We start from the raw sequence: 21502 nt of genomic DNA on the forward strand, positions 1-21502 counted from the left end.
CAGGTACATAAATCAATCATATGTACCTGCTGGTTCATATGGTTTTGATGATATAATAGTATACACAATTATGACTGGGAACCACAGGTAAAAATGTAATTATCCTAAAATTTTCCAAACAAAAAAGCTGAATTATTGCTAAATACAAGATAATCTTCTTTTTGTGTTAATTTGCAAAGCACATTTTCTTTACATTTTCATCTTGTATTCCCATTGTACCCATTCTTGGGTAGAAGATTGCAAGTGCCTTCAGACAGTCATTCAGGCCTTGGTCATAACTTGACTGGAATACTGTAATGTGCACTACATGTGCTCTTGAAGATTACTAGGAAGCTAAAGCTGGTCCAGAGTGCAATAGTGAGAGCCATAATGGACACATTATATACGTGCAGTGTCCCTCTTGCTTTGAAGCTACACTGATCACCAGCTGGCTTCCAGGTACAATTCAAGGTGTTGGTTATCACCTCTAAAGCCCTGAATGGCATACACTCTGCTTATTTGGAAACTAACCAAAGAGAGATGCAACCTAGAACTAAGGAGAAACTTCTGACAGTTAGAAAAATTAAACAGTGGAACAACCTGCCTCCAGAAGCTGTGAATGCTCCAACACTGGAAGATTTTAAGAAGAGATTGGACATTCATTTGTCTGAAATGATATAGTGTTTCCTGCCTGGGCAGGGAGTTGGACTAGATGACCTCCAAGGTCCTTCCACATTTATTATTATCATTATTATCATTATCATTATTATTATTATTATTTAGTAATCATCGCACAGTCAGCCAGATGTTCAGACTGGATTTGGCATTTTGTCTACCTATCGAGTCTTTACCAAGGACCTGGGATAGGCAGATGTGGATGTTTGATGTTATTACAGATGTTATTGTCGCAGGATGGAAGCAGTTCCTAGTAAGGCTGCCTTTCCTAGTTGTTGTTGTTATTACTATTATTATTATTGTATTTGATGAGGTAAACAAGAGTGGGCATGTTAATTAAGCAGTGTCATCTTGTGGGACCAAAAAAGCATTTCCTTTTTGGTGTTTACTTCAGGTGTTTTCCAGATTCCTCATTCCCTGGATGGTAGTAGAGTCCTTTGGCTGTTCCCCCCCCCCATTTGACGTTATGGGATTATGGGGTCAGTTATTTGTTGCTGATGATGTACTTTTAGCCACCTAGAGTCACAAGAATCAGGTGCTTTGAAATTGAAATGATAATAAATACCTTTTCGTGTATTTCCTGAGTAGATTGAGCATCACAGAATGCAACAGTAGCCAAGTCCTTTAAAATAGGCATCTCCACTGTACAATCCCTTCCATCTAGCAAAGCCACCAATGGACGAGGATGCAAAGGGCCATTCATTATTTGTGGACGTATACCTGGAATCAAATGAGCATAAATGTCAAAAAAAAAAAATACTAGCCTACTCATGTAAACAGAAAACTTCATCTGAATCTGTACCAAAATGCCTTGGCTTTATAATGGTAAACTGATGCTGCTTAATGCAGAAATTTATAGATTATCTAACAGTTTAATTGAAATTGTAATTCAGGGTTTACAGCACACAGAGAAGAAGCCCCAATGTGTTCAATAAAGCTTGCCCCTAGAAAATTATGCACAGAGCTGTACTTTTAAGATGGTTATGAGGACTCTTTCATTATATTCCCATTTAGAACATCTGGGTTAGCTTCAGAAAAGATGGCACAAGCACTCCTAGCTCATTCACAGGAGCCTCAGATCTACTTCTCTGCACGCAAGGAATAACCCATCCTAATAGATGCAAAGTGGAAGAACAGAGATTATGTTCTGGCTTGGAAGATGGTTCTATCAAGTAATTATCCTTTGACACTAGTACTAGATGGAGCCAGTACCACTTTTAAGCAATAAATAAAGATATAGACCACCAATTGATCGTCTTACTTGTTCCAAGTTACTTTGGGTGGAATCAATTTTCTCTAAAGTCAACTTGTTAACGGAAACCCATTTTAGAAAAGGCCAGTCTAGAGCACTTCTATTTGGGAAATATAAAGAAGTCAATATGGGAAGAGATTCTGCTGTTATATTAGAACTCATCATAATCCCTCCAGGAACCTTGTATATCTTTATAGCATACACAACTTAGGAGGATGAGTCCCTTTGAACTGTGAGACGGGTAGAAAATAAAATTTGATGACAATAATAATACAAATCATCCTCCTCAGTTGTCTATGCTATAAAGATATACGAACTCTCTTGTCAGTCTATTCTAATTTTAAGATACTCCCATAGTTACCAAGATGTGCTGCAATCTATTTTTGTTGTTGTTAGTTCAGATATACATTTGTTCTAGCTGCCCAGAGATGGGTGGCTTATGAGATAGTAATAAAGATGGCAAACATTTGTGTAGCCGTCTATTAAGTTAGTAAAGGGAAAACAAAAGAAAAACCTACTGCGTATCTGATATAAATTTGTGTTGTCATTTCTGATTTGAGGTTGTTTTATGCTAATCATCTAGCGTGTATACATGCATTATATGGTCACTAACCAAAATAGGGTGATATTTATTGTAATGATGTTGTTAACTGGATCATTGTCCGATTTGATATAACAATGATAATCTAAAATCAGGACATAAACACATACTGGCATTGTTTCCTGAAGCTTTTACAACAAATATTTTGGTACTGCTTGCCATAGAGAAAATAATAGGGAAATTCAGAATTACTCAATGATTATGGCATGGTGATAGGGAGCACAATGTTCATTTGTGAAATAGTCGTATGTTGCCTGATCTTTTTTCTTTGTACTGGACTGTTTTAACTTAGGTTATGGGGTTCTTTCTGTATTTATTCTGTATGTGTTTGTAATTTGGTTGTTAGTTGGTCAAGTTAGGTATTTCAGACGGAGCCCTTTAATTTTTTTAAAAAATAAATACATATGTTGAAATAGTGAATTAGGCATCAAAACTACAACACTAAAAGCAACAAATCAACTCTACCTGGATGAGTGTTTGTACAGGGCTTCCATAAATATCTATTAGAACACTGTAGAATTTTTCTTGGCTAAATATTGCACCTTGGAGATTAACGTTTCTCAATATAATGCCTTTCATTTTTATTAGGACTATAACTCCCTACTGGCTGAACAATAGTGAAATCTATTACTGAGATAACATTAATAAAAGTTATACTGAGCACAGTAATATTGATATCCTTCACGGAATCTATTGAGAATACTTCAGTTTGGAATCTTGCCCCTTCTACATCTAGCCATTTATTTCTATTTCTCTCTCTCTCTCTTTCTTTCTCTCCCTCCCTCTCTCACACACTACCAGCAATATCTAACTCAAGGCCACTGTTCAATCACAAGACATACCAGTGATTACTTCAAAATTGTTTCTAAGGTCTGAAAGAAACAATTACTTCAAACTATCTCCCTGTTAAGGCAGGAAAATTCTAGAATATTACAAACATGTCCCTTAAGATTATTGCTTTGATTTACTTTATTGTTCAGCACTAAAAACAGAAGACAATGAAAACATTTGTGGATATAATCCATGTTCATAAGGAAAGGCTGGAGCTGTGACAGTTAATCATACAGAACAAAATCAAGAAAAAAATCTATTCTAATTTCCTCTATTGTTAAACCAAATTATTACATTTATCAGTATATACACGTCTTTTCTGCTGTCTATATTACTGACCAAAGTATGACTCTCTTAAAACTGGAGTAAAATTTCCACTTTTCCTCACCATTGGCCATATTAGCTAGAAATAATGGGAATAATACTAACTGCAAGGCTACACATTATCCTGTATTAGAGTTAGATCAATTCATAAAAGGGCCTGAGGGAGCAAGTGCTTAGAGATGAAACAGCATGATATCTCCAGAATTTCCATGTTCTTCATCCAGCTCCTTGCCCAACAATTTTAATATTTTCAATGTTCTTTTATTTATATATTATTTATCTATATATTCTTTCAAAGGATCATTTTTATTTATAAGAATGACCTTGAGTTAACATGGCCTCACAGTTTGGGGCATAAAAAGGCAAGCCCAGAGCTTGTTTGAAGAAAGAGCAAGAGAAAGAAAAATTAAACTATGACGGTAGATAGTACCCTAAGACAAAGTTCCCTAACCTTTCTGGGTGGGGGCCCAGAGCGGGGTGGGGGAGGGGAAGAGAGGATGATTTTGTGGGAGCAGGCATATGTGAGGGTGCGTGTGAGCGCCTGTGACATTTGCAGTGACACTTGTGCGAGTTGGGCCGCAAGTGCCTGCAATGAGCTCGCATGAGTGGGGCTGTAAGTGCCTGCAACGAGGCTCACGCGAGTGGGGCCGCAAGTGTTCCCAATGAGGTTTGGACAAGTGGGGCCATGAGTGCATATCAGCTGGCCACACACAGGGCCCAGTGCAATTAGGCTGGAGCCCACAGGTTGGGGACAATTGCTCTAAGCAGTAGGAGTTGACGACAGTGTTAAGCAAATTTGTTAGTCTACATTCTGTAAATGGGTTTTGTGACTAGCCACTCCTTCATAGTATCCTTTTTGAGAAGATACCCAGAACATGGGAATTGTCCAGGCAGTCGCTAAGTGTCAACGTTGGTTTGAAGACACCCCCTCCTAAAACAACCACCATTAGATCCAGACAAAAGGGTAATTACAAAGGAAAAAACAATCAATTTCATGCAAAATTAGGAAAATGTTACAAGATGTCTATTTTATTATGCATTATAGAGCATGCTGATTTAGCATTTTGTGAAATTTTGGCCAACAGTCTGTTTATTTAGTTAGGGGTTATGAAATTAATATGTCAACCCAGATAACTTTTCAGATCAATTTCGTAAAAAACGTAGCTTGCATGCAGAATGTATCCTACATTCAGATTCAGATAACTAACTGAACTTTGCATTCCTAGGCACCCTAAGTATCTCCCAGCTCTAGTGGCTAAGATGAGTTATTTATTTAATCAAATGTATATCTGCTGCAATCAAAAGAACTCTTGGTAATTAGCAATGAGTATAAAACAAAAGCAATATCTACCACAACATGCTTGGTACATATATAACCAATAAAACCACAATAACCACAGTAACTTATTCATAAACAATCAAAAACATCCTATCACTCACTATAATTTTTTTGAAACAGTTATGTTTTTAAAAATTTCCAGAAGGTTAACAATGTAGGGGCAAACTGATTTACAAAGATATTTAAAAGTGTTTTTGATTTTGACAACTGCCTACTTAGCATTGATATCTTTATTTTTTGTCCATGGAGATTTTCAATCATCCAGGTCATAATTGTCCCAAAGGTGCTTTCAAAAGGCAACTTTTACAAGCACCTTTGGTACTTTATTTTTTATATTTATTTAATTTTATTGTGTATGTTTTATACAATATTGTATACTGTAAATCTCCCAGAGATCTTCAGCTTTTGGGTGGTTTAAAAATGTTTAATTAAAAAACAAGATTCACAACTCATTTAACTCTTGCCTATATATTTAATGGAACTGCCCCAATGAATTGTACTTTAAAGAAAAAGAGAGATTCCCCACCAAGAAAATGGATTGAGAAGGCCACTGCAAGTTACTCTGTTCCCATATTCCTCTATAATTTGTAATCTGAGCTTGGTTCCTCATAAAGCGGGAAACATTTATAACTGACCATGCATTTGGGGGGGATCTATGCCTCATTTTTGAAATGCTTTTATATTCTGATTAAATAGCTGGCTTGACAAGGTTTGTTAATATAACAAATGTAAACTGTTATATTAAAAAAAATGTTTAAAAACAATTATTTGAATATTTAAATTTAATGAACAATTGGATGATGCTAATTATTTCAGCTTGTCAGAAAGAGAACTTTAGACCTGAAGTAATAAAGAATATGCTGCATTAGTTCAAGAAAAACCACTGACATATTTGCTGTCTGAAGATATATGAAAAATATATGTCCCTAGGTCAAAATGTATTATTTCAAATGATTCATCTGCTCCTCCTCAAGAGCTTTTAGACCAACACATACTATATCAAAAACCAACTCAGCACATAAAAAAAAGAATGAATTGGTCCAAAGACGAAGCGTAGAAAGATGCTTCTCTTAGGAGGACTTAACTAACATTGCCCATCCCTGTGAATGATTTTGGTTGCAAGCTTAAACAGACCCACGCAAAATGTGGTTTGGCATCTACGTTCTTCAGACTTGGTAGTAATTTATTGGTGGAAAAGCCTCTCTCTTCTTTGCAACACTATTGAGAATATAGTAAAGACTAAAATATTCCTTCTTTAACAATAGTCCGAAATTACATTTTTGTCTTGGAAATAGTAAAGGAGCAGCAGCATTGTGCAAAGTACAACCAAACAGATAGTTCATTGTCTGCATATGTGTAGTTTTCTTACAGAAAGAAAGCAAGGCAAAGAAAGAGCCAGAGAGATAGAAATGTGTGACTGTATTCAATGGGAACCATCATCAATGAAGAAAAAGGTATATACAATAGAAAAGAAATTGAATCTAGGTTTTCTGACCGGAATACTAACAAGCAGATATAAAATGGCTTTAAAAATAAAGGTGGTCTCTTCTTACTCCAAAGCCTTCCAATATTGTGGCAGTTGTCAGAAGCATTGTTCAATAAATATTTTTTGGTGCTCTCAGCTCTTTATGGAGTTGAGCCAATGTTCCAGTGGGCAGCTTTTAAGGGAAAGAGTGGGAAAGCAGGGGAAGAGGGATGGCGAGGAAGTGCTTTCTATCTGCAAGGAGAACTGGTCCACCCCAACTCGCAAGCTGCACAGCTGGTTGCGTGGCAGTTCAATATAGAAAGTGCTTTGGTCGTTGTTCCTGTTTTTTTAAACATACACACAACCACACACACATACAAAGCCTGCTTGTCCTCTTTTGCTGCTTGCCACCCACTTGTATCCGAATCCAATGGCACCCCTGCCAAGAGAATGAGGGAGTTCTCTGTGGTAAATGGCAGCCTTTGTGTAGCTGCAAGAGGGCTACTATCTCACCGAAACAAAAGAAGAGAAGCCATTTGCCTAATTCTTATTAATCTCACTTGTTTGTGTCACGCCACTTTTCCTTAAAAAAAAAAAAAGCAGAGAAAAACGGTTTTAAACATCTCCTTTGACAGTATATAAAAAGTGAATTGAGGAGCAAGCCAAGCGTTTGCACAAACTACTCATTAGCAACGAAAGTCACTGCAGCTTGAAAAGTAAGGCACATTTTATTAAGCAAACAGAGAAAAGAAAACAGGAAATGACCCCTTGCCTTAAAAATTTTGCCTCCACAATCTTCTTATTAAAAATTATAGAAAATATAAGGAGAATGAGAACGAGAAGAGAGGAGAAGAGTATAAAATACTACACCAATATTTGGCGAGTCGATTCTCTTCTTGACTACGAAGGGGGATCTTCAAACAAGCACCCAATGTTCACAGCCACACAGTTTCAAGACAAATATCTTTCTGGACAAAAGAGGGAAAAGAAAAGGGTTTTGTCCCACTACAGAAGAATAGTCTGAAATTTGCTGAAGAAGTTATAGTTATCTCTGACAGCTCCAGACTCTTGCAAACACTCCCACAAGACTTTACCACAGCTTTTAACTAAACGAAGTTCCTTTCTGATGCTTGAATAAATCATGAAAGAGCTATACCCCCAATAAATCTGACCTTCCATTTAAGTTGTATATGTGGCTTCTGAAAAATATATTTAATATCTGCCATGAGTAACACAATTTGATATTTAAAGTGAAACATCTTCCAGTGATACATATACTCCACTTAGATTAGGACTTTAGCTGAAATGACAAGTCCTGAGAGAGGGACAGAAAGACAGACAAACACACATGCATTTTATTAGACAACTACTGCTGTTTGCATGGTACATTTTGCAAATAATTACAGAGGGCTGTCTTGGCAAGTAAATATTTTCTAGAAAGTGGGAAGTGATTACCAGAATGTTACCCACACCCATTTGCTGGTAACATCCTTTTAAGAGGAAGTAGCAATGTTTAATACTTCTTTATTGTGTTTAAAAAATAAAAGTTTAATAAGCAATTAAGAGTAAAGTTTGCATCTAAATGTCATTTTCATATATTAGTGACTCAAAAATTAAACCTGAAGAGCAGAAAGAAATCAGGGTGCAGGCAGTTTCTCCTGTTCCTTGTGAGGATTATATAAGTGAGCAATCAAACACTTCTAAATATTTTGTCTATACGTTATATCTTAACAACTTAAATTAATTGAAAAACATTGAGATATATGATGGACAGAGTCATGCTATATAAGGTACAACATAATTTAAGAAGCTGTAGATGCAAACATTTTTGTTCCTCAAATATGTCTATTAACATTAGGTGGAATAATTATATTTACATCTGGACACAATCCAAATAAAATGAAGTATTTATAGTTACAATAGGTTTTAGCTAGAAATGTTATATTTTAATCTTTGTATCAATGAGATCTGAATTAAATAATAACAGCAACCACAAACAGAGACCTCTCCTAAATAAGAATTTCTCTAGATCATTATTTTTAGTAATGTACTGTATCTGTCTTAGGCAAAATGTTTGAGCAGATAGTAGCTAGACCAGCGGTTCTCAATCTGTGGGTCGCGACCCCATTTGGGGTCGAACGACCATTTCACGGGAGTCGCCACACAACGCAGTCCGCCATTTTTCCCCCTTTTCCTTAGCTGTGCTACTCCCTTTTATTCTATTGGCTTTTGAAAGCCAATAGAATAGACTCTCTTGAATAGAGTCTAATTCTATTGGCTTTCAAAAGCCAATATGAATTGTCCAGGCTGTCTCTGTCCCGCTGAGCCCGCCAAAAGTCCCATTCTGCAAATGGTGCTGCAAGTTGTCTGCAGCGAAGGCGAGCTGTCTGGAAGTTTCCACCCCTCCCTGCTGAGCAACTACTAAAAATGTAAGTAAAAGAGGGCCAGGGGTGGGAGGTGGGAGGCCGGTGGGCACAGGGAGGGTTGCTGGTGTGCGTGGGGCCCGGCAGGTGCCTTACCACCCTTGGGCTGGGCCAGCTGGTGGCCCAGCCGGTGGTCGGCCTGCTCCGTCTCTGCCGCTTGCCAGCTACGCCTCGGCCGGCGCAGGGGGGGGCGGCACCACGCATGCACAGCGCTCCCGAGCAGGGAAAGTCCTCGACTTATGACTGGTTGGGTAGTCCTCGACTTACGACTGGTTTAGTCCTCGACTTACGATCAGTTGAGTAGTCCTCGGCTTACGACCGGTTGGGGTCGCGGCATTAAAAAGGTTGAGAACCACTGAGCTAGACAATTCCAAACATTCTTGGGTTACATTGATTATATGGATCTGGGTAAGTCTAGCTTAATTCTGAATTAGCATGGCAAGGGTTTTGGTCATTGTAAATCTTCAGAAGATGGCTAACAAGAAAGATATGTAAACCCTGTAATTTCCAAGATCTCTGGCAGCTTTCAATACTACTATTCTATCTAAAGATGGGGGCAAGTGTGTTACATATTATGTGGTCCTTACCAGATAGTTTGCTAGCAGACTACTTGGTCTGTCACATAGAATGCACTGTACTACGGCAATATCACACTCATTTTAATTCCGATTGTCATAAAAAATATAATCCCGGTATATGATAATGGTACTTAGTTTAAGGAACTTCACCAGTCCCTTGACAGATAACATGCTTGACAAAGAAGTGAGCCCATGTTCAATCTTGGGGTTCCCTGTTAAGGAGATTAAGTACTAAATAAAGCGCAAGTATGTCTGCCTGAGAAATGAGGATCTGCTGCTCAGCAGAGGATTTATTAGTGAAACACAAATTACTGAAAGATATGGAAAAGAAATTGGTGAAAGTGCTGTGGATATGTATATCAGTATGGATATTACTAAACAGACAGTGTGGATAATGCTAAGTTACACAGAACAATGATCTGATAGTAAACTTGTCCTTTCTTGAAGTATGCTGAAGCTATGTAAACACTAATGAGGCTCAATAAACGGATATTCAAGTCTAGATACCAATTTGGGTGATGATATTCAAATTGTTTGGCCCAGGGTTGCATTGCAAGGGACAGCTTTATAATTCTGGGAAACAATTAGATCTATATTGTCATCAAAGCTCAGTAATTTAGACCATGATCAAAATAGATGATGCCTCTAGGATTATTTTGATTATGGTTTCAGAATTTTATTATGCTCCTCTTAGAAAGATTAGCTAGAACTATTGCACACAGCACTATATGAAAAATTTTTCATTCCGGTATCACAGAGCTTGGTCTTTAATTCTGGAATTATTATTTGCTTTGTTTTTTAATGTTTTACATAACAATGTTTCTTTCTGCATGTAATAATCTTATTGCAGTTATCATATAAAAAAACAAGTTCCATGGCTTATTCCAACTGTTCTTCCATTAATCCCAAAATAAATACTACTGGCCTCAATTGTGTATGAATCTTAAATACTTTGAATAATTGTGTGTATTTGAATTTAAAACTTTCAAGGTTTTTTTTACATAGCCACAAATATGTCCAAAAATTTTTTTGTTGTTGTTTTAATTTCCAATATAAATTTGAAGTGCCTTTATACATTCTGGATAATTTCTGTGGTGACATATACAAGAGTACATCATTTTATAAAAATTCTCTTTTAAGATTATAATGTAGTGTAAATTTCAATCTTTCAGCCATGTATTTTCCCATTGTTCCATCTGTATAATTATTGTGAAATTTTAGCCCACTTTACCGTATGTTTTTTTTTTTTTTTTAACTTTTCTTCTATTTCAAATCTGAATAAAAGTGTCAAGGGAAGAGAATATATGTAGCTCAGAGTTGAACTGTGGAGTCCTTGACATTCTCTGAGCTTGTGGCTAGTGACAATTATGTGTGCTTTTCTAAATCAATCTTATCCATTTTATAAAGTTATCTCCAAAATTTGTATCTTCCAAAGCCATTATCAAGAAAGCTCAGTTCAAATTGTCAAAGGCCTTTTCTGCAACTAAGAAATCATTGTGGCTTTTCTTCTTCATTATGTTGCTCCAAATATCCCCAAATATCTAACTCATTTCTAACCTTCTTTAGCTTTCTTTTAGGTAAAAGCCCATATTTATCCTCATGAATAAGTTCTTATGACATTATTGTAAGCTAATCAGCTAGAATTGTTGTGTACAAATTGTAGCTGCTATACAATAATGATATCAGCCCTTTCGATAGTTCTCGATTTATGACGATTAAAACCAACATTGTCATTACTAAACAAAACAGTTAAGTGAGTTTCCCCCCCATTTTACAACCTTCTTGCTACAGTTGTTAACTGAATCATTACAATTGTTAAGCTAATAACAAAAGATGCTAAGTGAATCTGGCTTCTCCACTCGTCACAAAAGGTGATAACATGAGGCTAGGACACTACACTTCCAAGAACTGATTATAGCATTCCCAGAAATTCTACCTCTAAAACAACATTTCAATGTGACATGGTCTCATGATCCTGATATATCCAATAATAAAGTCATTAACTTTATTAATTTTGCTAAATATCCAGTATTATTTTTAGAAGAAGAGCAGAGAAGAGAACTAAGAGCAGCCAGTTGTGATGACAGTAATGTAATATACATTAACATAATTTTGTTGAAAAGGGAAGAAGAGAAGAGGGAAGGCATATTTGTCTAATGTACTACAGTTATAAAGTTCAACTTTATACCTTCTTTTACTGTATTGTTTTAATAATTGCAGGAAGGGAAAAATGCCACTGTTCACTTTGTGATGCTGCCTAACTTCAGAATTCTAAAACAAAGTATCTGAATGCTAAAAAGGAAGATATGAAAAACAGGACACAGATCATAACTGCCCCAGAAAAGAACTCAGATTCTGCAAAAAAATCCAGACATGGCATAGTTTTCTTGCTAGATTGTAACAATATACAGTAAATTTGCTATGATATTTGTTGGTCATGTGGGGAAATCCATTTATATTTTCTATTTCTTGCTGACAATTTAGCAAGGTGTAAATAAGCAAAACGTATATAAAGAAGCTACTTCCAATCTTCTTTTCAGCAGTTACAAACATAGTAATTACTATCTCCACATTCCCAAATTGTGTATTATGGTTTCCATCTTCCCATAAGTACAGGTAGTCCTTGACTTACAACCACAATTGAGCCCAACATTTCTGTTGTTAAGTGGGACATTTGTTAAGTGAGTTTTGCCCCATTTTACGACATTTCTTGCCACAGTTGTTAAGTGAATTAGTTGATAAGTTAATAACCTGGTTGTTAAGTGAATCTGGCTTCCCCATTGACTTTGCTTGTCAGAAGATTGCAAAAGGGGATCACATAACCCTGGAATGCTGCAATGGCCATAAGTATGAACCAGTTGTCAAGCATCTGAATTTTGATCACATGATTATGGAGATACTGCAAAGGCTATAACTGTGAAAAAACAGCCATAAGTCACTTTTTTCAGTGCCACTGTAACTCTGAATGGTCACTAAATGAACTGTTGTATGTTGAGGACTACTTGTACCCTTGTTAGAAATTTAGTAAATACTGTAATGAAAAATATTTTTCTCTCAAGTAATTTTCTTTTTTAAATGAACGGGCATTGTTACGGTACTATTAATTGGTTACTCCCCAAATGGTAATACAAAGAAATGCATACTGTTGCTTATAACATGAAATCAATTATGACTGGCAAATGACTCAAATGCTTCCACTTTAGGATTAGATATAAGCCATTTTAAAATGATTATCTGCAATTTTCAACAAACATATACGTATGTAGCAATAAATCAAAGATATTTCCCAATATTGGGTTCAAACATTTAAAGAAACTGTGGCAATATCAAAACACAGTTTAATCTGATAGCGCTGAAAAAATACTTATGTTTGAACCATAAAGTTAACATTAAATATTGTGCAAGTGCTTTTTGTCATTCTATTAGGATATAAGGAAGGGTAGAACAATCAAACTGGCAAGGTTCAACCAAACTGTGTAGATTATGCTTTCAAAGAAGTGTCTGATTGTGGACAGACTATCATTCCTTTAACTTCAGTAAAAATTGTTAAGTACAAGCAATTAAAAGAAAGTAACCAAAATTAATCTGTTATTGTCTTGCACCCTGTTCCACACATTTCAATCTTCAAAGCAGCCTTAACTCTATAATAGAACAGGGTTATTCTTGACAGATTATGTGCCATCTAAAGAAAATTAAATGTTTGTGAAATAAAAATTTATTATTTCATGGTTTAGGATTGATTTCCAGATGGTAAGAAGGAAATGAGGATAGCCAATACATATTGTAAGAAGCATTTCTAAGCAGCTCTTAGAGACACATTGAAGACTGTTTGTTTAAGACAAAGAAAGATTTTAAATAGTCCACAAATAACCCTACTGACAGACACACAGATCCCAATTATTTATCCACTACGTATTTACACTAGGATTAAAGAAATGCAAATACATAAAGGTGACATAACAGCTAAATATTTTGACTCAAAGAGTGCAAACAGTTCATTGGTTGGTTATCAGAGACACATCTTAATGGCAGTTGTGCCATTATGAAATTCGCTCTAATTAACATTTACTTCAATAATGGCATTAAAGATAAGCTGTGTATTTTTGTTTATTCTTTTTCCTAAAAAAGGAACAATAGACTGGTGCGCTTTCTGTAGGTCTTGGTGTATTCGGATCTTTTCCCATGTAAGATTGAGAATATCTTGGTGACATTTCGATGAGGTCCCACTTGTCATCTTCAGGCTGGGGTCTTCGGCTTCGTGCTTGTGTGAGCGAAGTGTAATTGGAGCTGCCGTCTCTCTATATATATATTGGTGGGGGTGTGTGGAGTGCTGGCTTAGTTGCTGTTAGGTGGATTGTTTGGCTGTGTAGGAGCTACTGTTTGTGGATTGTTTGGCTGTTTCGTAACATTCTCAGTAGTTGAAGTGCTGGCTGTGTGCCCATTAGTCTTTTGTGTTGTAATGACCTGGATAATGGGTTGTGTGATGACATCCTGAGATCTAGTGTAGTGATATCCTGAGTTCTGTGTTGCACCATCCTGGGTGGTTGGCTGTGTTGTAACATCCTGAGCTTGTAGCCTCCTGAGTTCTGTGATATGATGTCCAGGGCTGAAGGCTGTGAAGTAACATGGTTTGGCTCCGAGTTTGCGGTCTAGCTCTGTGTTCATGGCGTGTGTCCGTTTGCTTTGTGTGGGGGTCGGAGGGAGGTGCAGCAGCTGGTGATGTTGTCGTGGTTTGGCTTCTGGATGGTGGTTGCATTTTGTCTGAGGGATGGGTTTGGGCTTGGGTTTGGTGAGGGTGAATGGTGGTGGCGTACTGTGTTGTTCTGGATCTGGTGTCAGTTTTCGTGGCTAGGACTCATTTGTTGATTAGGGCTAGTTTCCAGATGTCTCGTAGGTGGGAGGTATCGTCACGTTTATTCATGTTGTGGGGGTGTTTTTCTATTTCGATGGCTTCCATAATTATTCTCTTGTTGTGGTGTTCAGTTTTGGAGATTAGTTTGGTTCCTTCAAAATCAATTTCATGTCCTGTAGCTTTAAGGTGCTGGAAGAGGGAGGAAGTTTTTTCTTCTTTTCTGACCGCGTTCTTGTGTTCTGCGATGCGTGCATTTATTCTCCTATTAGTTTGTCCAATGTATGTGGCTGGGCAGATTTTACATGGTATTTCATAGACTCCTTGGTTTTCTAGCTGGATCGTTTGGGGTTTCTTAAGATGTCGGCTATTTTTTTGTCGGTGCCGAAGGCTGTCTTGATATTGTGTTTGTGGAGAATTTTGCTGATTTTATCTGTGGTGCCTTTGATGTAGGGGAGGAGGGCGATGTCGTTGTACTGTTCTATGTCTCTGTCCTTGGGGGGTGTTTCCCTTTGGATTAGGTTGGTAATAGTATTTCTTCGGAATCCATTGGAGAGTGTGTAATTCAGTTTTCAGGTGGTCTTTGTTGGCTAGGTGTTTGGTTCTGGAGGTGAGGGTCTTGGCTACGGAGTTGATCTGTGCAGGGTGGTGGTGGGATTGTGTATTTAAGTAGCGATTGGTGTGTGTTTTTTTCCGGTAGATGGTGTGTCCTAGGGAACCATTGGGTTTTTTGTAAATTAGGACGTCCAGAAAGGGGAGTTGGTTGTTAGCTTCTATTTCCATCGTGAATTGTATTTTGGGGTATAGGCTGTTGAGATGTGTGAGGAAGTTGTCCAGTTTTTCTTTCCCGTGTAGTCAAATTACAAAAGTGTCATCTACATATCTGAGCCAGAGTTTGGGTTTGTGTTCAGATTTGTCTAAGGCGTTGGTTTCGAAGTGTTCCATGTATATGTTTGCGATGACGGGTGAGAGGGGTGATCCCATAGGTGCTCCTTCTATCTGTTTGTATCTTTGTCCATTGTGGATGAAGTATGTGTTGGTTAGGCAGTGGTTGGTCAGATCTAGGATGTGCTTAGAGGGGTTGTATCTGTCAAGCTGTCAAGGCTTCTTTGATACACATTTGGGTGAAGAGGGATGTGAAATTGAAACTCATGAGTAGGTCGCTGGGTTATAGGTTTTGTTTCTTTATAGTTTCTATGAAGTGGAGTGAATTTTGTACATGTGAGGAGATGGATTCTGTGTAGGGCTGAAGTTGTTTGGCGAGAAATTTGGCAAGATTCTGTAGAGGTGAGCCTATGGAGCTGACTGTGAGTCTGAGTGGTGTTCCTTCTTTGTGAATCTTGGGGAGGCCATAGAGCTTGGGGCATCTGGATGATTTCTCTCTGGGTATGATTCTTTGCTGGATCTCTTCACTGATGGGAGAGGCTTTTATTTTGGATTTGGTGGTTTTTTCCAGGTAGGTGGTGGAGTCTGTGTTTAGAGGTTTGTAAGCGGGATCTTGGACTAGGTTGGATAGCTTGGCTTGATAGTCTGATGTGTTCATCACTACCGTGGCGTTGCCTTTGTCTGCTGGGAGAATGATTATGTTGTTGTCTTTCCTCAGGTTGGTGAGTGCTTTTTGTTCTTCTTTATGTAAGTTGCTTCTAGGTGGATAGCTGGAAAGGAGGACATTGGTGACTTCAAGTCTGATTTTGTTGACTTCATCTGGGTTGATTTTGGTTAGGGTAGCTTCAACTCCGCATATGATATTTTCAGTGGAGATGCGTTTGGGGGCGACTGCAAAGTTGAATCCTTTGGAAAGGACACTGGTGTCTGCTATGGTGCGGGTCCTGTCTGATATGTTGTGTACTGTTCATTTCATGAGTTGCTTTGGATGGGGGGGGGGTTGGGCTTTTGGCGTTTTTCTAATCTGTGGAGTTTGTTGGTGTGTGTGTCTGTCTTGTGGGAGGCTTCTGTTTTGGCTCTCCAGAGGGCTAGTTGTTTGGATTTGTCCCAGAGTGCTGGGTGGATTTTGTTTCTGAGTTTGAGGTATTTTTGGGTCTTTTCCCGTGTAAGATTGAGAGTATCTTGACGACGTTTCGACGAGGTCCCACTCACAGAACTCAGGAGGCTACAACGCCAAAGCTCAGGATGTTACAACACAGCCAACCACACAGGATGGTGCAATACAGAACTCAGGATATCACTACACTAGATCTCAGGATGTCATCACACAACCCATTATCCAGGTTGTTACAACACAAAAGACTAATGGGCACACAGCCAGCACCTCAACTACTCAGGATGTTATGAAACAGCCAACCAATCCACCTCCAGCAACTAAGCCAGCACTCCACACACCCCCACCAATATATATAGAGACGGCAGCTCCGATCACACTTTGCTTGCACAAGCACGAAGCCGAAGACCCCAGCCTGAAGATGACGAGTGGAACCTCATCGAAACGTCGCCAAGATACTCTCACTCTTACACAGGAAAAGACCTGAATACACCAAGACCTGCATACCTATACCCGTGAAAATCTACGAAAACAAATACATGTATGTATGTATGTATGTATGTATGTATGTATGTATGTATGCATATGCATATGTTTTCTGAGGTTTTCGCGGGTATTTGTATGTAGGTCTTTGGTTGTTCGGGTTTTCTCTCGCTAAAATTGGAAGTGTCTTGGCGACGTTTCGACGAAGTCCCATTCGTCATCTTCAGGCTGGTGTTTTCAGCTTCGTGCTTTGAGCAGCAAATGGCACTTTAAACCCCTCCAATCCATACATGAAGCAAACTGACACCCTCCATGAAGAGGAAGCATGACCACGAACGCGAAGCCAAAAAATAGCAAGGCAGCCCCAAATCTCAAACCCCTCTGCAACTCAGACTAACCTGAGCACAACCAAACAGAACACTCCCCCAGCCAATCAGAGCACAGCCAAGCCCCTAACCATTCAGAACACACCTCCACCCAATCAGAACACAGCCAAGCTCCCACCCAATCAGTTCATACCCCCACTGGCAGTTAAAAGGAAGAAACAGCTAAGACCACACATTGCTGCTCAAAGCACGAAGCTGAAAACACCAGCCTGAAGATGACGAATGGGACTTCGTCGAAACGTCACCTGAACAACCAAAGACCTATATATATATATATATATATATATATATATATATATATATATATATATATATATATATATATACACACACACACACACACACACATACACGTGTGTGTGTTTGCAATTTCAAAAAAGTTTGTGTGTATATGCATTTTTATTGCATCCTTATTACTTATAGAGAGAAATGATAGCGTAACACTTGCTTCAAAAACTGTATTTTCAGAACAGAATGCATCATATGGTAGGAAAATTTAAGTACAGTCTCGCATTTGTCCAACTGCTGTTTACACAGATCCCCAGAGCCCTCTTTCAAGAGTGAAAGAACAAATGTTACCCAGTATTTTATGTTCATCAATTCTTAGAAAACTCCAAATAGTCTGTTGACAATTATATAGCACACTAATGGACAATCTATGACAATAGCAACTGTTTCTATTAGCAAGCTGCTTTCAATCTTGCCATGAAAAGTATTGTAATGACCCATATATGTATTCCAATGTTACAAATGAGATTTTTAAAACCTCAGCCATATGTTCATTACATTCATGTAAGATCCTATAAAATCCTTTTCTTATTTACAAAGAATAAAAATGCTGGCAGTTTTCGGCTTGAGTTTCAATAAAACACTAAGCAATCACAATGCTGACACTTATTCTTTTTTTTTAATTTTTAGAATTTCTCCATTGTCTTTCCAACAGCTATGCTGTTTCATGTTAAATCTAAACTTATTCAGCTTAAATATTTATTTCATTTATTTGGTTCAGATTCTGTTGCTACTTGTTAAGTTCCAGAGTAGTTAAAGGCTGTGGAGAAATTAATTATGGCCCCTAAACCATAATTTTATAGGAAGCAGAACAAAGTTGATTAAATTGATATTAGTTATTATATTAATGCAGCCTCTGGAATAACAAGTTTGAATGTCTTATCTTATACCAAACAAATGGAAGGTCACATTTAGTTATGTGAATTACTTTTCTATTTCTTTAGAATGTTTTATACACAGATTCTGACATACACCAGCAAATTCGTTCTATTAACCTCATCTTAAAATGTCATGAATTCAACAATTACAAAAATTGCATATTTGGGTACCTCAGAAATGTTTAACAAGAGTAAGTCACAACTGTCTTGTTAAAAGTACAGCAGAGGACTTTATACAGGTAATCCTTGACAGTTCATTTAGTGACCATTCAAAGTTACAATGGCACTGAAAAAAGTGATGTATGACTGTTTTTCAGACTTACGACTGTTGCAGCATCTCCATGGTCACGTGATCAAAATTCAGACGCAACTGACTCATATTTATGATAGTTGCAGTGTCCTGGGGTCATGTGACCGTGGCAAGAAAGGTCGTAAAAGGGGGCAAAACTCACTTAACAACAGAAATTTTGGGTTCAGTTGTGGTTGTTAAGTCAAGGATTACCTGTATACAAGCTGGTCTGGTGTTGTTCTATTATTGTCTCATTTTGAATCAACGTAAGATTTTAAATTCCTTTTATTATTCATAATATGTATTATTGTTTGACATTCTTTTTTTTTTTTTAATTGAAAATTTTTAAATTTTTACAAAAACAAATCCCCTTCCCATACCCCCCCCAACCCTACCTCACCCCCCTCCTCCCCAACCTCCCAAACCCTCCCCTAGACTTCCCAGAGCTGAATACAGGCTTAATTGAGAAAAAAACTTAAAACACTTTTAAAACCTAAACAAATTTAAATACAATCATCATTCTATATAAACTCCCTCCAAAAACGCAAATTTAAACATTACTTTCTTTGAATATCTATAGCTATAATGTAAAATCTAATTTCTCCCTCTTTCTTTATCCTAATACAAAAACAATCTTCATAATCTTCTCACCTATCCAAAAAAAAAAAAAAAAAACTTAAAAATCCTAAACAAATCTAGACACATTTAGTTAAACAAATTATTTTCTCTTAAAAATATTAATAATAATATTTAAAAGCTTGAAACACTTTTAAATCCTAAACAAATCTAAATACAATCATCATTCTATATAAACTTTCTCCAAAAACACAGATTTAAGCATTACTTTCTTTCCTAAACAAATCTAGACATTTAATTAAACAAATTATTTTCTCTTAGAAATATTAATAATAATATTTAAAAACCAAATTTAAGCATTACTTGAAACTTAAACAAATTATACTCCCTTCGAAACACAAATTTATTAGAATCCCCTCACTGAAATAAACAAATTATAATCCCTTCAAAACACAGGTTTAAACAATATTATCATTAAAGGTTTAAAACTTAAAACTGAAATATATTATTATCCCAAAACACATATTTAGACATTACATAAGACATTTTCCAAAAACGATATAAGTTTTACTTCTCCCACAATCTCAATAGTAAACTTCTTGTCTAAAGTTCTCATTCAATGTCCATAATTTTCTGTCCAATAACCAGTTGCACCCACTATAAACACAAACTTCTTATCTAAAATTTTCATTCAATATCCATAATCTTCTGTCTAATAGCCAGTTGCATCTACTATAAGCACAATCCATATCGGTCTCTCTTGCCCGCAAGCATCGAAAAAAATGCGTGGAATTCTGCCCTTGAAGATCGCTCCAAAGAGTTTGTAAGTCCTGGTTGACCCACCAGCTCAGGAATCAGTACCTGTGAAACTTCCTCAACCTCCTTCTTCTGTTGGTCTTTCTCTTTACATTTATATGTTACTTTTTCTTTACATTTATATGTTGCACAAGTCTCAGGGACCGATACCTGTAAAACTTCCTCAGTGAATTCCTCCTTGTGTTGATCTTCACAGTTGTAAGTTGTACAAGTTATCCTCTGCCCGTTCCTCTCTTGTTGGTGCCCCTCAAGCTGAAATTTCCCAATTTCGATTTCAGGCAGCAATTCCACCCTTGAAGATTGCTCCAAAGACTTTGTAGGTCTAACTTCTCCCAGAGCCACCCTTGAAGATTGCTCCAAAGACTTTGTAGGTCCAACATCTCCCAGAGATTCAGAGACCGCTGAATATGAAACTTCCTTAACCTTCTTCTGTTGCTGCTTTTCTTTGGAGTTATGTGCTACACAAGTTGTCTTCTGCTCCTCAATCTGGACTTGTTGAGACCTAATAGATGGCGATGCACATACCCCCAGGACCGAAGTATAAAAATCTTTTGCTTGAGAAACAGTATTAAGTCTATGACATGTCCCCAGGTAGTTCACCACCATTCCAGTCGGAATATCCCATCTGAATAGAATTTTTCTCTTTTTAAGTTCATTTACTAGAAAAGCAAACTCCTTTCTTCTTCTTAAAATTTTAGATGGGATCTCCTTAAAAATTATGACATCTTGTGAAGCAATTTGAAATCTCTTCTTATAATAGGCTTGCACAATTTGATTGCGTAAGGATCTTTTACCAAAGTAAATTACCACATCTCTTGGCAGATTCTTCTGTGCTGCCACCACAGAGTTAACCCTAAATAATTTTTCAATTTCACTAAGTATTCCCTCTTTTTCTTTATTCAAAATCAATGCAAAGTCCTTTGCAACCATTTCTTTCAAATCTTCTTGCAAAGACTCTTCCAGGCCTCTGATTCTTAAGGCATATTCCATTTGTCCATATTGAAGCATAAGAATCTCATTTTCCATTTCTTTTTCCATACTTTCAATTTTCCCCTCCATTATGTCCACTTTTTCAGCTACCTCTTCCACATGGGAGTTCACCTTTTCAAGAACAGAAGCAACTCCTTCTAAAGCCAAAACAAAATCTTGTCTCAAGATCTTATTATTTTCCTCTAAAATCTTTTTCATTTCTGCCCTAATTTGAATTATAACATCTCCCATCATGTTTTGCAAATCCTTCATAGTTATTAGCTGACCCCCAGAAGAGGGTGAAACTGTTGATTTAGAAGCTGTAGAAATCCCTGGACGCTTTGGAGCCATCTTAAAGAAAAACCTTTAGCCCTTCTTAAAAAATTATAAAAATTCCTTCAAAAATCATAACTCCCTCCAAAGAAGGTCATTATAATAAAAAGAAAAAAGGGAAAAGAAAAAAAAAAGGAAGAGAAAAAGAATTAAAAAAAGCTTTACTCCT

The 21502-nt window shown here is 37.1% G+C and overlaps 1 protein-coding gene across 6 annotated transcripts in view; it reads right to left on the reverse strand.

Moving 5' to 3' along the window:
- CTBP2 (C-terminal binding protein 2) overlaps positions 1-21502 on the reverse strand; it is a 275399-nt gene that overhangs the window by 37820 nt on the left and 216077 nt on the right. For all 6 annotated transcript variants that reach the window (XM_039341453.1, XM_039341545.1, XM_039341640.1 and 3 more), the window contains one exon: positions 1220-1374. In XM_039341453.1, the coding sequence (XP_039197387.1) occupies positions 1220-1374 (155 nt within the window). The remainder of the gene's footprint in view (positions 1-1219; positions 1375-21502) is intronic.

The sequence above is a fragment of the Crotalus tigris genome, unplaced genomic scaffold (genome assembly GCF_016545835.1).
Source record: "Crotalus tigris isolate CLP2741 ecotype Arizona unplaced genomic scaffold, ASM1654583v1 scf7180000017536.10889498, whole genome shotgun sequence".
Classification (NCBI taxonomy): Eukaryota; Metazoa; Chordata; class Lepidosauria; order Squamata; family Viperidae; genus Crotalus; species Crotalus tigris.